Raw genomic sequence first — 17,619 nt, 5'->3', positions numbered from 1 at the left:
GTTAGGGCTGGCTAACGAGCACGCTCGGTTCGTTAAGCTCGGTTCGTTAAGAGCTCGGATCGTTAAGATCGTTATCGTAATGATCTGAGACCATTGTTCGGTTCGGTTCGTTAAGAGCTCGCTAGCGCTCGTTAAAAACTCGTTAAGATAATAGATGGCATGTTGATCTAAATTTTTGGGCATTACTTATTTGCTTGGGATAAATTTTGGTAGCAAACAAAATATATCAAAAATTAAACAACGCTATAAAGATTGGAAATAACAGAACAAAAGAGAAATAACTTTTATAAAAAGTTGTTTGGCCCTAATGATTCTCTTTCTTTGTACTTGGATATACCGGTTAATAATGTTCTAGATGATAATGATAGACAGATGTTAGCTGCTGAGTTCAGTTTAGATGAAATCAAGGGAGCTGTTTTTTCTATGAGAAGAAATAGAGCTCCTGGACCTGATGGTTTTCCTATAGAATTTTATCAAAAATTTTGGGCTCTAGTGTGTGTGCTGATTTATTCCATTTGTTTAAATTGTTCTATGCTGGTAGATTAAATATTGATAGATTTAATTATGATAACATTACTTTGCTGCCCAAAGGTGAGGGGGCTGATAAGATTCAGATGTATAGGCCTATTTGTTTATCTAACACCTTGCTTAAGATTTTTACTAAAGTTCTAAATAATAGAGCAATGTTGGTAGCTGATAAAGCTGTAGATCCTGTTCAGTATGCTTTTATTAAAGGTAGGTACATCTTAGATGATATGGTCCTGCTGCATGAAACTCTACATGAAATTCATGAAAGTAAGAGTAGTGTTGTTCTATTTAAGGTTGACTTCGAAAAGGTATATGACAAGTTAATTGGTCATGCCTTGAGAAAGTTTTAGACATGAAAGGTTTCCCCTTGCAATTTACTAAAATGGTTATGCAGATAGTTAAGGGAGGTAGTGTAGGGATTACCGTTAATGATATGCTTGGTCCTTATTTCAAAACCAGGAAGGGGCTTTGGCAAGGAGATCCCCTGTCCCCAATTTTATTCAATCTTATTGTAGATGTTTTGAATGTTTTACTTAAGAGGGCTCAAAATCAAAATCTTATTACTAGTTTGGTCCCTCAATTGCTGGAAGGGGGTTTAACTATGCTGCAATATGCAGACGACACCATCTTCCTTTTTGATGGTGATCTGCATGGGGCAAGGAATCTTAAATTTCTTCTCTGTTTATTTGAACACTTAACTGGTCTTAAGATTAACTTTTATAAAAGTGAAATATTCTGTTTTGGAGATGCCATAGAGAATAGCTTGGCACTAGGCCAGATCTTTACCTGTAAGATAGGCTCTATGCCAATGAAATACTTAGGTGTACCAGTTCATACTAGGACTTTTAAGTAATGTTGATTGGAAAACTACCGAGGATAAAGTAGAACATAAGCTAAGTTGCTGGAAAGGGAAACTTCTATCTTTAGGGGGGAGATTGGTCCTTCTGAATTCTAGTCTTAGTCATGTCCTTTCTTACATGATGTTCTTGTATTTACTTCTTGTGGGGGGGTAAGAAAAGAATTGATAATTTTAGAGCTAGGCTGCTTTGGCAAGAGGATGAAAGTGTTAAGAAGTACCGCCTAGTGAATTGGCCAATGATCTGCCAACCCAAAGATCAAAGGGGTTTTGGTGTAGTTGATCTTACTATTAAAAATGTGTGCTATCTTGGTAAGTGGTTATGGAGACTTGAACATGAGAATGGCTTATGGCAGCAAATGCTCAGAGCTAAATATTTAAGTAATGATACTCTAAGTTAATGTGAAAGTAAAGCTGGTCAATCACATTTTTGGCATGGTCTTATGCAGGTTAAGAATTTATATAACCAGTTTAGTAGGAAAGTAGTAGGTAATGGTAAGAATATACTTTTTTGGGAGGATTTGTGGTTAGGAGATGAACATCTCAGTGTTTAGTTTCATAAGCTGTTTAATATTTCTTTGAATAAAGGTATTACTGTAGCTGATGCTTTCCCAGGGAGGTGTCAATCTATGACTTTTCGTAGAAATTTCACTCCTGAGACATTCCAGTTATGGGAGGATCTCAAAGTGTTGTGTTCTAGTGTAATTTTAACTAATCAGGCGGATAGCAGTCGTTGGTTGTTTGAAAAAAATGGTCAGTTTTCTGTTAAATCTTTTTATAATGTGTTGATAACTAAACAAATTGATTCCCTTTCAAATACTTCTGGAAACTTCACTTGCCACTTAAGATTAAGGTTTTTATGTGGTTGGTTGAGAAAAAAAGTATTCTTACTAGAGATAATTTAATGCATACGGGGTGGAAAGGTCCAAAGGAATGTGTCTTTTGTGGGAATGATGAGACCATAGATCATTTCTTTCTTTCTTGTCCTATAGCTAGATTTGCTTGGAGAGTTGTAGGATGTACTTTTGGTTTAACTTCCTCGCCTACTTCTATCTCAACAATTCATACTTGGTTAAATTCGTTCCCTGTTAAATGTAGATATGCTTTAACTGTTGGAACTTCTGCTTTATGTTGGTCTATTTGGAAGGCTAGAAATAATATGTGCTTTCAGAATGTACTTCTCAGTGATCTCACTAACTTAGTGTACTGACTATGTCATTGGTTGGATGCTTGGTCCGTTCTACAGAAGGTTGACGCAAAAGATCAAATGATGAGGGCTTCATTTGTTCTGCCAGGAACTTTGGATAATATGGATATTTATGTGATGACATGTATTTTGTTTGGACTTAGTGCTTTGCTAGTGATGTGCTGATCCATTAGTTTTTTATGTGAAAACATGGCGTGGGTTGTGTGAAACTTATCCTGAGTCAAGTCGTGGACTTGTGCTCGTACTGGTTATTTGTGTGTTTGCTTTCAGGTGTTGCCGGAGCTAGAGAAACGTGGTCGATGACGGGATCAAGGGACGAAACTTGGAAGAAGATGAGGTCGAGGATCAAGGTCATGTGGGACGTTCGTGCGAAGGAACAATGGAGGTGAAGGCTACGATGATCCGGGAGAGCACCGGTTTGTCGTACGTTGTTTATACCGGATATGTACGGTATTGGAGATATTCGATACGTGATGGTCGAGTTTTGAAGACATCACAAAAAGAGTCGATGGCATGGAGTGGCATCGACGTGAAGATATGTAAGTCCAGCCGTGGCTGGATGAGAGCTGTTTAAAGATTAAACAGTAGCATCATCAAGATGACATCTTATGAAAAAGTGGTCCACATGAAAGTTGTCCGCGTGGTCAAGATAAACAACTTTGTTTTTGGAGTCGTCTCAATCCGAGGTCGTCTGTGGGCCCCACGGACAGAATAACGACCGGGACAGAAGAGTTCGTGTTGGACTCGGACTCGGTTTAGGGTCGCGAATTTCCCTTATAAATAGAGGACGTCGTAGCTAGGGTTTCAGAAAGGACGTGAAGGAACTCGGAGCTTTGGATCTAGATCAATTCTTACAGAGTTTTTGGATGCATGGTTGCATCTTTTATAATCGATCGACATCGTTGCAATAAAGAGATTCGTTGGCGGTGTCATCTCTGTTCTTCTCGGATCTTCGTGGATTCTTCGTGCTAGATCTTTCTAACACTTTGCTGCAGGTTATCACAAGTTCATAATACTTTTCTGCAGATTTACCACGAGATCAAGGAAGATCGCGATTACTTCATCTTTCTTGTTATTCCTCGAAATCGATTATAAATTAATTCTCGTAACTTTCTGTCAACTGTTACTGATTTGATCGTATCTTTTGATTGGTAAGTCCAATTGAGCTGATTCTTGTTGCGTTGGTTAGATAATTTCAATATCTTTCTTTTGCATACTCATACGTATTTTTTGGTTCATACAATCAAAAGTTACGGCTGTTTTACTATCACGGACAGAAAGGTGATTTTGGGTTTGAACTTTCGGAAAAAGTTTTAATTTGCTTCCGCGCAATCATTCACCCCCCTCTGATTGCCTATCTCGATCTCACAAGATCGTTAAGCTTAACGATCTGAAAAGAAAGTCCTGTTTGGTTTTTTAGTTAACGAACCGATCCCTTAACGAACTGAGTTAGCGAACGTTCAATAAGATTATCGAACTTCGATCTTTTTGTTCAGGCCTAGCTGGGGAGATTTGTTTAGGACTAGTTTACTCTGCATGGAAGACTTCGGATAGGTGCAAACTTAAAGTTTTCATTCCTTGTCATTTTCATTGCTACCATGTAAATTCCTGTTATCCGTGACGTTTTTGTTTGTTGTGTGTGTCCTTATTCAAAGGCCGGGGATAAAATCATGTGACATTGAGATCAGTAAAAACTCCTTCCTTTAACGAAGAAACAGAGCAACATCACTTCTTCACTACACGAACATTCAATAAACTAAAAAGTACACAAAAAACAATACATGGTCTGCAAACAAACATGTCCAAACTACAAACTAAAAACCACGCTAACATGTCAGCAAACCTGGACACTTTCAAAGAGTACAATCTTACGCAAGTGATTCGTGTTAGCATTGAAAGGGCATTATTCCCATGTCAAACAACTGATGCATGCACAAACCCAAAACTACACCGACATTTTCACTAAGATTGTACATCGTCCAAGATTCCAATCTTCCAAAACCGATCATTAATCTGCAACCAACCACGCAACCAGCCAAAAGGAGAGGCACTGCTACGCAAGGGCGCCCAGCCCATTAGCTTAAACCAGCAAAGCAAAGCGATCGACAAGACAGGAAGGAAATGCTATAATCAGCGATTAGCACATTAACTAAGCCAGTGATTAAGCATCACATCGCCGTCGTCGTGCAGCCGACAAGACGCGGCAACTCTCCTCGTCTCTGATCTCTTCCACTCTGCTGACTTCTCTGTCTTCTTCTTCTTTCACCAAAAAAGACGAACGAACAAGCCGGAGAGCAACGTCGCAGCATGTTTGTCTCGGCCCATGGCCCATCTCGAAGCCCACTCCGAGGAGAGGTTGACCGTTCAACCGATATGGAGAAATGCCCAAACTACCCCTTGCCAGGTCCAGCAAACTACGAGACCGCCACAGGGCCCCGCATGCCGGCGAGCCGCTTCCAAGTTCCAACGGGATGACGCGAAGCCGGCGCGCTTCGCCGGCCGTGGGCCTAGGCTGCCCCAAGTGGCAGCCTCGTAAATATGGTGGGCCTGGCAGGCTCAGAAGGGTACCCTTTGATTTGATGACCCTGAGCCGGGTGATAAACCCAGAGCCGTTCAAAATATTTCGAAATAGCTCCGCCGCCTCGTCCCTTTCTGCCTCCCCCCTTCCTTCTCCGAGCTTATCGGGCTTCTCGCTCAGATCCGAGCACACGGCCGCGAGAAATCGAAGTAATCCCTGGCGTGTGGGATTGCTCCGAGCGAGCTCGCCGTTTAGCCTCGATCCAGATTGCGCGGTTTTGTCGGCGGCGCTTCCAAGCCACGCCGTCCCACGAGAGATTGATTCTTCTGCCTTCGAGTTCACTCCACCCCGTCCCAAGAAAGCTCCCCTTTCCCCCTCACCACCAACCACCACCACCACCACCGCTGAGGAGAGATCGACCGAACACTGACTGACTGACTGACTGACTGACTATTAGCCCCCTAATCCCCCACTAGTAATAATCCCCCCACCCTCCGCCCATGGCGTCTTCCCTCACGCCGCGCAGCCCTTACCCGGTGAGTTCAATTTCTTTGTTTTGTTTTTTCTCTCTGCCGTAGATTTCTTGAGTTTCTGGGGTAGGCCCTTGGGGTGTTTGTTTGCTGGTTTGTTGCGATTTGTAATGTCGTGGTGGTGGTGGTGCAGAAGGAGAACTTGGGGAACGTGCGGCGGGGGATGGGGTTCAAGGTGGCGCCGCGCCGCAACGTGCTGTCGGCAATCAACAACGACGGGGTGAACGGCGAGCCGGCAATGGCGCCGTCGGAAGGTGGCAGCGTCGGGGAGGTGCCGACCGCGCCTGCGGTTGAGTTCAGCGGCAGGGAGGATGTGGAGCGGCTTCTTAATGAAAAGATGAAGGGGAAGTCCAAGAACGACTACAAGGTGGGTTCTTTTTCTGATTTCTCTGTCTTGATTTTGTCGCAAATTTCGAATGGGGTTTCTTGAATTAGTTGGATTTGTGCAGGGGAGAACGGAGCAGATGAGTGAGTACATCAAGAGGCTGAGAGCCTGCATCCGGTGGTACGTGGAGCTGGAGGACGGCTACTTGGCCGAGCAGGAGAAGCTAAGGGGGTCGATTGATGCAGAGAATACAAGGCATGCAGAGTTCGGTAATGAATTCTAATGCTCACGTTTGTGTTTTGTTTGATCTCGTTGAGAGTAGAACTAGCACATGCGTACTGTTTGCCATCAATTTATTATCTCGTGGTACTGAAATATTGACTGCGACAGTTCCGTCCTGTATTCCAGTGATTCTTTTTTTTTAACAAGTATTCTAATGATTCTGCTGCCCCCTTTTGCGTTTGTTTGATGTTTTAGAGGGTAAAAGCGAGCCATTTTTAGTGCATTCTTACTGTTTGATCTCATTTGGTGGTGTTAAACTATTGATAGTCTAAGTTTCTCTAACAATTTAAGTTTCGTTGGTTTGTCTTGCAGAAATGCAGCTCAGTTCTGCGATTGAAGAGCTGAATGCTACAAACTCAGACATGATAAGACGGTGTGCCTCGCTGGAGGAGAGCTTGGACAAAGAGATGGCCGACAAGTTGGTCTGAATTTTTGCCATGCTATTATTTGTCCTTGGTGTGTTATAGACTTGAAGCACAGCTTTAATGTCTCAAAATTCAATCTGGCAGATTGCTGTAGAGTCTTATGAGAAGGAAAGACATGAAAGGGAATCAGCTGAGGCTTCACGGGATGTACTGACGGTTGACCTCGAAAGAGTCACTCATGAGGCTAAACGGTTTAGTGAGCAGGTAGAGGTTCAAACTGTTATGTCTTTGCATGAGTTTGTGTGATGAGATATCTTTGCTAATAATTTTATAACATGTGAACTAGTTAAAAATGGTCCAAGACACGAACAAAAGGCTTCTAGAATACAACACTAGCTTGCAGCAATACAACAGCAATCTTCAAGCTGATACCACAAAGAATGGCGAGATTATTTCAAAACTGCAAAAAGAGAAGAGTGCAATGATGGAAGCCATGACTAATCTAAAAGAAACTAACAACTCAATGAAGAACCAGTTGGATTCTTCAATGGTGAGTTTTGTTTGTGACTTAAAAACTGTAGTTGATATTCTCAGTTATCTTTTCTTCACATGTATATTTCGCATTCTAATTTTCGTTTGTTATTTATGCAATTTTCAAACTCTTTCAGACTTCTCAGAAAGAAGCAATTAGAGTGAAAGAGGATCTTAGAAAAGAAGTTGAGTGTCTCAGGACTGAGTTGCAGCAAGTTAGAGATGACCGTGATCAATCAGTTGCTCAACTAAATAGCTTGAGTGCAGAACTTGCTATTTACAGCGAACAGGCTGGAAAGTCTTCAAAAGAATGTGAAGTTTTGCGCGTTAAAGTGCTAGCCTTTGAGGTTTGTGCTCTCACATTCATTTGGTTAATTCTATTGTGGCTACTTGCCTTATCATTATGCTTGTGCTCAGGAAACATGCAATTCACAGCAAGAACAGATTCAGACATTGCAGAAGCAGCTTGCAGTTGCAACTGAGAAGCTGAAGGTTAGAAAACCATATTTTTGCAACACAAGATTTTTGTAGTATATTGTAACATTCCTTGAAGTTTGATATTGTTATTTACTGATGCAGCATGCTGATGTGACTGCAATTGAGGCGATGACAGGATATGAAGCACAGAAGGAGAAAATAAAAGATCTTGAAGAGCGTTTGGCGTATGCAGAGTTCAAAATTATTGAAGCCGACAAGCTACGAAAGAAACTTCACAATACCATTCTGGTAATGCTTATAGAACAGTATCGGTTCTCCCTTGAAGAATTTAATCCATTTCTGAAAGGAATAATAATTTAATCCATCTTGGTATTGATTGAGCTCCTATTTGCAGGAACTAAAAGGGAATATCAGAGTATTTTGTAGGGTTCGGCCACTTCTGTCTGATGGTGATTCTAATAGTCAGGACGAAGCCATGATTTCGTATCCAACATCAGTGGAAAATGCTGGACGTGGTATTGATTTAATGAACCAAGGTGAATTGTGCTTCTTTACAGCTTTTCTTGGTTATTACTCAATTAGTTTCTAGCATTGAATCTAATGAGACATTATGCTGGTTTGTTTTGCAATTTGTAGGTCAGAAAGTTTCTTTCTCATATGACAAGGTTTTCAATCATGGTGCTTCGCAAGAAGACGTGTTTGTGGAAATGTCACAGCTAGTTCAAAGTGCACTTGATGGATATAAGGTACTCCCTCCGATCCTAAATTGTTGTCGAAATATTACATGTATCTAGACGCTTTTTAAGAATAGATACATCCATATTTGGGCAAATTTGAGTCAAGAATTTAGGATCAGAGGGAGTAATAAATTTTGGAGATAAAACCGACGCATTTTCTTTATTGGAAGTGCCACTCATATTGATTTTAGTAATTTGACAGTAGCATATGTATAGAACTATTACCCTTTAGTAAATCGGTATACTCCAGATATATCTTTGCTCCTTGAAAGCAGTAATAGATGCTATTTAACTAATTTACTAACGTGCTGAATTGTTTGTACCCTACAACACCACACATACCAACTACAATATAATTATAATCATTACAAAGCACATCTTTTTAGAAAATGACAATTCTTGTTCTTTTGTGTGTGCTAAAAAATGATTGTCTGATCGTGCACATCTAATCATCCATGCCCCTGTCATCCTGTAGCATTTAGCTTATTTATAGATCATTATACCCTTTTGGTGTATGTGCCAGTGCAACTGTTAGTTTATTTCAGTTTTGTAGTAGTTGTTATGCTTAATTTATCTTCGTGTGGTACAGGTATGCATATTTGCATATGGGCAAACTGGGTCTGGTAAAACTTATACAATGATGGGTAAACCAGGCCGTGATCAGAAAGGCATTATACCTCGTTCTTTGGAGCAAATTTTCAAGACTAGCCAATCTCTAGAATCTCAAGGATGGAAATATTGTATGCAGGTTAGTCCCGGCATTTCATTGTAATCTAGTTTCTCAAATGATGTATTATTCATATTGTTACTAATACAACTAATATTTAATTCTATACACAGGCATCAATGTTAGAAATATATAATGAGACAATCCGTGACTTGTTAGCACCAGGCCGCTCCAACAATGTGGAGATGTCTGCAAGCAAACAATATACAATAAAGCACGATGCACATGGAAACACAACAGTCTCCGAACTTACAATTGCTGATGTTTTCAGTACTGCTGATGTGACGTCTCTTCTAGAGAAAGCATCCCATAGCAGGTGATCCTTGTTGAGAGTATATTGACTAAAAAATATATTTTCTTGCTAAACAAAATAAATTGCGCTATAGACGTATCTATTGGATCTGATTTTGTGCACCCCGTTTAACCAGGTCTGTCGGTAAGACCCAAATGAATGAGCAATCTTCTCGGAGCCATTTTGTGTTCACTCTAAAGATATTTGGATCAAATGAGGTAAGTCATTTCTCTCAGCTTTGAACATAAGAAGCCCATCGTCAAACTTTACAAAATTATCATACCAGTAGTAGCCGTCATTTTGTATTATAGAACATTATATTTGCCATTTCTATTTAGAATTCTGTACTTTCCCTTTTTATGTAGTTTTTATGTGCTAAGTGAACACAGATATTGGGATTTGAGAATATATGTTTCCTTTTGATCCAATTGCAGAGTACCGGCCAACAAGTACAAGGTGTCCTTAACTTGATTGATTTAGCTGGGAGTGAGCGTCTTGCTAAAAGTGGTTCAACGGGTGATCGCTTGAAAGAAACTCAGGTGAGTACTTCCTCATGACAGATTTACCATGTTCTTGGTTTTTTTTTTATAATGCCATGTATTTATTCGTCGTGTTCCCTGTTGTTTTAGGCAATCAATAAAAGCCTGTCAGCCCTTAGCGATGTCATCTTTGCAATCGCGAAAAACGATGACCATGTGCCCTTCAGGAACTCGAAACTTACATACCTCTTGCAGGTAATTCAGTAACCCACCACATAAACTCTTCGATCTCCCGTCTACACATCAAACAAAAAATCTTACATCAGCTTTACACACTGCAGCCTTGCCTCGGCGGAGACTCGAAGACGCTCATGTTCGTCAACATCTCGCCAGAGGCATCGTCAGTGGGGGAGACGATCTGTTCTCTGCGGTTTGCCTCGAGGGTGAACGCCTGCGAGATCGGGGTACCAAGACGGCACACACAGGCCCGATCCTTTGATTCCAGGCTGAGCTACGGGTGAAAGTTCCATTCCACAAATGGCCCTTGCCATAACGTGTGATGATAACATAAATGAGTTAGCTTTCATTGGCTCACTTGGCCACACAAAGCTGACGACGATTGCGCGGCTGGTGCCTCTTCTTAGCAACATGTACAGTAAGTAGGGAGAGATCGGAGAGAGATATGCATATGCAAGCGCCGGGGATGTTGGCTGTGAGCAGGAGAATAGAGAGGCAGAGAGATATAAAGCCTGGATATGGATGATTCCTGCCCCGGTTGTTTGAATCATTTTTTTTGTTGTAGCTGATTGGAGTAATAATGTTTAACTGTATTCTTCTCGGAGAAAAGGAAGAAGCAGAACCAAACGAGTGTATCTTCTTCAGCTGCTGCTGCTGATATTACATCATATGCTCATACGGTGCAGTGCACGTAATCTGGTGGTGCCATCTGGTCTTGCACCTGATTGTGCAATTGTCGAATCATTGTTATCCGATTCATCAGAGGAAGCCAGAACGACATTTTCAGGCCAGCACACGTTGCTGATCTCCAGAAGATATATAGAGTTTCGCAAGTGTCCCGTGACGTGGATCCGTGAAGCGCTCCGTCCTCTTCTGCTATTTGACCAGCTCAAGCTTTCGAGCATGATACGCTACTAGCTTTAAAGCGAGTTCTCATCTGATAAGCATTCCTTTTTCCCTCGAGGAGACAAAACATATCTATCGATATCTTATGCATTTTTCCCTTTTTGTGAGGGAGTTACCTTACGTCATTGTATCTTGTGTGCGCGTGTGTGGCTGGTGTGAGTGAGCTCTATGGCCTGCATAGAGGGTCCTGGTTCCAGCAACAACAAAAATAAATAAATAAAATAAAATAGAAGCAGCCAAAATAAGGTGGGCCCCACGGGCCCGCAGGAATATAATCCTATGCTTATCTTATGCGTTGAGGTCACGAGGAGTGGGTTGCCATTTTCGCTGTGAATTCTTCTTCCTTCTTTTCCTTGCTGTTGCTGGTGAACTGGCCAAGGTGGAGGAGGGGAGACCGTCAAGAACAAGAGAAGGAGAAGGAGGTTGGCTGAAATGGACGTGGAGATCCAGCAGCCGCGGGAGGTGGGCGGCTCCAAGGTCGTCAAGGTGGACAAGGACGAGGCTTGGGAGCTCTTCACCGACCAGGCCAGCAAAGAAGGCCGCGCCGTGGGTTTCCCTTTGCCTCTCCTTTTCTGTTCTCCCCCCACCTCCGACGAATTTAGGGTTTTCGGCCTAGTTCTTCCCTTCTTGTTGATGCTCCGTTCAATTCTCCAAGACCGGATGATTTTTCAGTTTTCACGCCATGGATCCTCAAAATCGCGTTAGAACTGGAGCTTAGTTTGCAGGATAGTTAACACCATTGCTTCTGTTTACTGTGATGGATCGCTTTGTGTAAATCCATGGCATGCTTCTTCCTGATCTTCCTTCTGTTTGTGTGTCTGAATTGTAATTGGTCACATTATCTGTGTCCTTGTTGTGCAGGTCGTTGCTCACTTCGGGGCATCCTGGTGCGTGACGTCCCTGTCCATGAACTACAAGTTCGAGGAGCTCGCCCAGACCCACCCCGAGATACTGTTCCTCTTTGTGGATGTCGACGATGTGCAGGTCATTAATCATCCCCCAATTCGCCCAGTCTTATCATTGTTTTGTTGTTTTATACACTTCAGGACAGTTCCCATGCCTGCAAATTTCTTCAGAGAGACAGAGAGAGGGGCATAGTTCATAAGTTAACGCAAAAAATTGATGTGACGTTTCACCTTATCCCAGAAAAATAATGTGACACTCATCTTCCCAAAACATAAAAAACAAACAAATTTGCTCCGTTGGTTAAGTTAGTAGAACTGTTCTGGACCTGAAGATGTCTGGCCTAATTAAGCTAAGCTTTTAAAATGCAGGGCGTTTCTTCCAAGCTTGGAGTGAAGGCCATGCCGACGTTCTTCCTGATCAAGGGCAAGGAGGTGGTGAAGAAGATCGTCGGCGCCAACCCAGACGAGGTGAGGAAGATGGTGGACTCCTCTGCCGAGTCACAGGCAACTCCTCCTGATATAGTGATCCAGTAATGGGCTACCTGTCGGCTGTGTGACTCTGAATCTGATCTGATCGTCTCTTGCTTACCTGAGATGTTAGATGGCTGTTTTGGGTTGAAAACATGGTTCAGTTTAGTGGAAGTACAATTACCTGTTAATACCGTTTTCTGTGTGTGACAGTCTGACCGACAGATGCTCTGCTTTTTTACATGTGAGGGTTTAATCAATAATAATACACTCTCTGACGATGAACTTGAGAAACGCTGGCTGTGGTCTCTTCTGCACCGCTGCAAAAGTGCATATACCCTGATAATTTAGTCATTTTAACAGGCTTTCCAGGTTATAATAGTACTAGGTGACAGTGTTAACTTGTTAGGTTAGTATAAAAATCTTGGTGTCAGTACAACTGCATCTGAATCAAATGGGATTCCCACAGTACCTAACCACCTTGGAATGAGTAATGAACGAACAAAACTGCAAGCTGTTTGTTTTGTGGCCCAATGCTGACATGTGACCAGCCATTGAGATGCATGCCACATGGCTAGAGTCATCTATGGTTCTCTGTGCTCCAGATTACTATTCTACATTCAAAGGAAAAAAGATAAACACAACAACTCAGAAAGGCAAAAGAGGAAGAAAAGGTGAGACATTATTGGAGGAACTTTTGGCAAAATGTGGTGCACAGTGGTCTCAACATAACTTCCACTATGCCATGCCCTGCATACTTTCTGAAGCAATCTCATATACGTGCTCTAGCTGTGTCGGCAGAACAGGTCCCATCAGATCATCACTAACAAGTAGTACCTTTGTATGTGTTGCTGTCTTAACAGTTCAGGTTTTGAGTTTGTTTTTGGTAGTACCTTACCTACTGGCAAGTATTTTCCATGTCCTAATAGGGGCTAGTATAATAACAAGCCCAATGCTGACGATATATACAGAGCTCCGTATTTGCTTGGACTAGCCAGGTGAGATCTATGCAGAGGGAATGCGGTACACAAACATATATATACTTCAGTTGTGCACATCTACACTTACTAATGACTGATTGAGCTGAGCTGAATTGCAGTGCAGATAGATACTCCATCCGTCCTTATATAAGTGGCCTGTATTTGTATAAGATTTTATAATGATATGCTGATTAATTAGGGCTCTATCTTGCCCTCTCTCTCTTCCACGTGAAGCCATGCACGAGCACTGAAAACCGACAAGCAGCTAGCACCAGCACCAAAAACCCTCCTCTGGACTGGACCCGTCTCTCCATTCTCCCATACTTCCTTCTCTCCCTAGCTCAGTCCTCTCTTCGTGTGCTGTTTCTTGCAAGTTGTTGTGCGAGAGAACTAGCTGCAGCCTGCAGAGAAAGATTTGGAGTTCAGAGAAGGCTTTCCAATTTCCAATTCCAATGTGTTGCTACGTGGGCAAGGCCACCAAGATCTTCCTGTGCCTCGCGACGGCGCTCCTCGTGGCGGGCCTCGTCCTAGGCTTCGGGCTGGCCCGTCGGACGTGGGGAGCAGACCGGAGGGCGGCCCAGCCGGCCTGCCGGTGGCCGGCCGGCTGCCAGCTGCCGGGCCCGTCGGACCCCGCCGTCTACGGCGCCGACAACCCGCTCCAGGCCACCACCACCACCGCGCCGCCGTCCGACCCGCTGACGGAGCCGGCCGTGGCCGTGTTCCCCGGGGCCGCCGCGTCTTCCACCGCCGTGCCGCCGGCAAGCGGGCCGTACTTCGCGCCCCCGAGCCCGTTCTCCGTGGGCCTCGGCCCCTCCTCGAATGCATGACTTTTGTTTGTTTGTTTTTCTGGAAGTTTAGAATTTGTTGCAAGTTTTTTTTAACTGCTACTACTCCGTATTAGTTTTGACTTTTTTTGTACAATCCTTTAATCTCTCCTGTCACTCATATTTGAGATTTAACTTCGATCAGTGGAATATATCTTTTCAGCAATATATGGAACTGAGAAGTCCCCAATGATATAGCGTTAATTTTTATGCCGAGTAACTCGTGATCGAAGTTGAATCACAAAATTCATGTGCATCCTGTAATACCAAAAATGAAGAGTGAACTGCAGCATATGTTTTCACTAGTTTGATTCAGTTAGTTGATGGCAATCAACCAAGCAAGTAACTCAAGTAATATTGGGAGCAAATTGATCAATTAAACCTTCAATTTAGTTTAGAATATGAAGTCCCGGATCAAAATTTATGTAATTTACACCGAAATCAGTTAAACCTTCAGCTCCTACTAGAACCTCGTCATGCTGAATCTCCAAATTTTTCAAATCTTCAATAACACCAGTTAAGACCACTATTTCACCCAAATGTAGAACTTTATTAGAAACACTCCGTCCGTCACGTCTCTCCGTCCCTCCTCCAACCTCCCTTGTTGTCCTTCTCCCAGTCTCCCTCGGTGGCTCTGCCTCACTGCTCCTGGTGGCCGGCGCTCTCTGATTCCGTGGCGCCGCGCCACCGCCAGGCTCGAGAGAAGAAGGAGAGAGAGGCACGTGTTATGGACAAGGCGACGACGAATCGATCTGACCAAGCGCGACGAAGGGATTTCCCATTGCGGGATGCGGCCAGGCCCACGCGCAGCGATTCCTAGGCCCAATAAGCAAACCAGCCAGCCCACGATCCCTAAGAGCATCCCTAGAAGATCCCCAAAACTGCAGTTACTAATTGCGTCGGGCAGAACAGATACCGAATTCGGAATAGAAGAATTCGAAAAAAGATTCGCGTGAATTGAGTTCATCATCTACTACCATTCATCACACATCTCACACTAGAAGTAGAGTTTATCATCATCTACACAAAATATACTACGGATAGTTAGTGGAGGAGCAATTAACAAAAACAAAATGTTTTCCCTATCGTCGCCGCCGGCTCATTTTATACTCCGGCGGCACGTCCTTCTCGCCGCCTACTCATCATCCTTTCGGATGATGACCTCCTTCTTCGATTCAGCGATGGCGAGTTGGAGCTCGGGGTCTTCGGCATCCTCCTTCTTTGCGGCGGGTCTGCCACTCCTCCTCCTCCTCCTCCTTCGGCGACGAGAAGCGACGGCGCACGGCCGCACTGGAGGACTCGGGTCCTCCTGGCCCGGCATGTGTGCGACGTCTGCCTCGACGCCACCAACGCGGCTTCTTCCTGGTGGTACTCCTGGTACCTCCACTCGGAGTCGGTGCTGAGGTGGCGGTGCTGCCACGTCGTCCTCAGCCCCCCCGCGGCCGTGCCTGTCACTAGGGTTTCGGCGCAGGAGAGGATGAGTCCGCGCCCGCGGGGTGTCAACCGGGAGGAGCCGCCGGAATGCACCATTGCGAAAGATGGGGGCTTGGGTGGTGGGAATTTGTCGCCGGAGTTGGGGATGAGAGGCGGATTTCGACGACGGGGGAGGGTTTTCGCGGCGGAGAGGGGCGGCGAAATGTGAGGAGTTGGAACCAAAAACGACCCTCTGGACGCCATATAAGCCGCTTTTCGGAGGTCCTTTGGTGTAAACCGAAACGTGCTTCCCGGGCCGCCCGGTTTGGGGTACCTGTTCGGACTGTTTTTTTTTTTTGCCTAAACACCGAATAACGGTTTCGGTGCAGCCTTTTGCTGGATCTACTAGAGATGCTCTAAATCACGTTAACTTTTCTATTTTCCTTCCACGAAACAGACAGATTTATTAACGGAAATTGACACCCATTGACCCATACCTAATTTTTTTGCCACGAATTCTCCGCCCGGCCTTAACGAAAATTGATTTCTTGTCTGATTGTAACGATCTAGGAGTATCACGCACGCGATAAATAAATAAATGACAAGGCAGAGAAACCCGAACCAAACACCTAGCGATCGATCGTCTCGTCCCCAACCAAGCCGCGGCTAGATAAATCAAGCTTCTTTACTTGGGAAAAAAGAAAGAAACAACCCAAGCAGCAATCCGCAGCGAGCGACCGATGGAGTTGGACTTGGACACGAGCCGCGGCCATCCATTGACGTTACAGGAAGTCGGCGGGATCCTGACCGTCGTGGCCGTCGGAGGCACAGTCTTCTACTTCCTCAAGGGCGTCGGCAGATCCCCCAAGGGCCGCCGCCTCGCGGGGGGCGCAAGGGCCGTCGTCGCCAACACGCCCCGCGTGGCTCGCTGGGCGGGCTGGTGGGGCGCCATGTGGGCCATCGAGATCGCCATGGATCACGCCTGCGGCGCCGATGGCCCGTGGAACGCGTGGTCGCCTGTGGCGGCGCGCTTCCGGGCCGCGCTCAAGGGCGCGACGCTCGCCGCTGTCGCGGAGAAAACCCTCTACGGCCTGAAAGCTTGTTCGGCTTGCTGGAAACTCATGGCTCACGCTATGAGAAATTTCTGGGCGATGAAATTTAATCAGTTAGATCCGATTATCTCTTCATTCAGTTAGATTTGGGGTGCCATATTTGTGATTATTGCGTCGGCTCTTCAAGTTTTTGTGTCACGTCAGGGGTTACCTGCGTCGCAATTTTAGCGTTTTTAGTTTGTTTGCTGAGATTGCGTCGTCAATGATGCTATAGGCGCGCCCGACACATGAGCAGCCAGCATAACCCTCCTTTCATTCATGTTGACACATGTTGTTCCTTTTCCAAACTTAGCTCATATTCAGCTCACACATGCGCGTAGCCTCCATATGTGCGCCCTATATGTGAGGACCCACGGATCTGTGTTTGCCTCGAAAAAAAACAAGGATTACGCATAAAAGATTCTAGGCGATTTTTTCACGTTGCCGCGGAAAATTATGTTTGCACATCTAGACATGATGTTAGGGACAAATGATAATAATACGATCAAATGCAAAATAAATATGAATATCACATGGCTAAACGGGTTTACCATCCGCAACAAAACAGTAAGAGTAATATTGATTACATGAAAATTGATAACAAACCGAAAAGAGAAGCTTCAGGAATATGAGTATTCGAAATTTTTAGAAAGATCGACATACATATCACGAAAATATCAATGATTGGTGATATATTTATACTAGCAAAAGAACCCGTGCGATGCTACGGAACAACGGAAAGTGTATCAAGCACGAGCCGGTGGAGGCGAAGTCTGGACATTGATTTTTCGATTGGATTGATTTCCATACTGAGATTGATACCGAGATTTTTTGTTTGAGTTCGGATTGATTTTCATATTGAGATGGATACGAAGAATTTTGGATTTCATGCTAAGGAGATTGATTTATTTTAGGACTGTTCGTATTATGTTGTGACAAATTTGGACCGTACGATAACTTTCGGTAAATCTAAACCATAG

The 17,619-nt window shown here is 44.0% G+C and overlaps 4 protein-coding genes across 4 annotated transcripts; all 4 read left to right on the top strand.

The window, feature by feature from the left end:
- The first annotated feature begins 5,213 nt into the window (after nucleotides 1-5,213).
- LOC100834158 (kinesin-like protein KIN-14H) lies at nucleotides 5,214-10,747 on the top strand. Its single transcript, XM_003580563.4, has 17 exons — nucleotides 5,214-5,645; nucleotides 5,773-6,006; nucleotides 6,089-6,233; nucleotides 6,559-6,668; nucleotides 6,756-6,875; nucleotides 6,958-7,161; nucleotides 7,280-7,489; nucleotides 7,560-7,634; nucleotides 7,722-7,868; nucleotides 7,975-8,116; nucleotides 8,217-8,326; nucleotides 8,907-9,065; nucleotides 9,158-9,360; nucleotides 9,473-9,554; nucleotides 9,771-9,875; nucleotides 9,966-10,070; nucleotides 10,157-10,747. Exons 1-17 carry the CDS (start codon nucleotides 5,610-5,612, stop codon nucleotides 10,334-10,336), a joined length of 2,367 nt encoding a protein of 788 aa, XP_003580611.1. The 5' UTR covers nucleotides 5,214-5,609; the 3' UTR covers nucleotides 10,337-10,747.
- A 504-nt stretch (nucleotides 10,748-11,251) lies between these two features.
- LOC100833847 (thioredoxin-like protein CXXS1) lies at nucleotides 11,252-12,612 on the top strand. Its single transcript, XM_003580562.4, has 3 exons — nucleotides 11,252-11,504; nucleotides 11,820-11,942; nucleotides 12,233-12,612. Exons 1-3 carry the CDS (start codon nucleotides 11,391-11,393, stop codon nucleotides 12,395-12,397), a joined length of 402 nt encoding a protein of 133 aa, XP_003580610.1. The 5' UTR covers nucleotides 11,252-11,390; the 3' UTR covers nucleotides 12,398-12,612.
- Nucleotides 12,613-12,760: 148 nt separating this feature from the next.
- LOC100833539 (uncharacterized protein Os04g0629400) lies at nucleotides 12,761-14,303 on the top strand. The gene has a single exon (XM_014895831.2). The coding sequence runs from the start codon at nucleotides 13,764-13,766 to the stop codon at nucleotides 14,136-14,138; it is 375 nt and encodes a 124-aa protein (XP_014751317.1). The 5' UTR covers nucleotides 12,761-13,763; the 3' UTR covers nucleotides 14,139-14,303.
- A 1,985-nt stretch (nucleotides 14,304-16,288) lies between these two features.
- LOC104581435 (mitochondrial import inner membrane translocase subunit TIM17-2-like) lies at nucleotides 16,289-16,744 on the top strand. Its single transcript, XM_010228987.1, has one exon. The coding sequence runs from the start codon at nucleotides 16,289-16,291 to the stop codon at nucleotides 16,742-16,744; it is 456 nt and encodes a 151-aa protein (XP_010227289.1).
- The last annotated feature ends 875 nt before the right edge of the window (nucleotides 16,745-17,619 follow it).

Source organism: Brachypodium distachyon, chromosome 5 (assembly GCF_000005505.3).
Source record: "Brachypodium distachyon strain Bd21 chromosome 5, Brachypodium_distachyon_v3.0, whole genome shotgun sequence".
Taxonomy (NCBI): Eukaryota; Viridiplantae; Streptophyta; class Magnoliopsida; order Poales; family Poaceae; genus Brachypodium; species Brachypodium distachyon.
The sequence above is the reverse complement of the archived record's forward strand: the minus strand, read 5'-3'. Positions and strand labels throughout refer to the sequence as shown.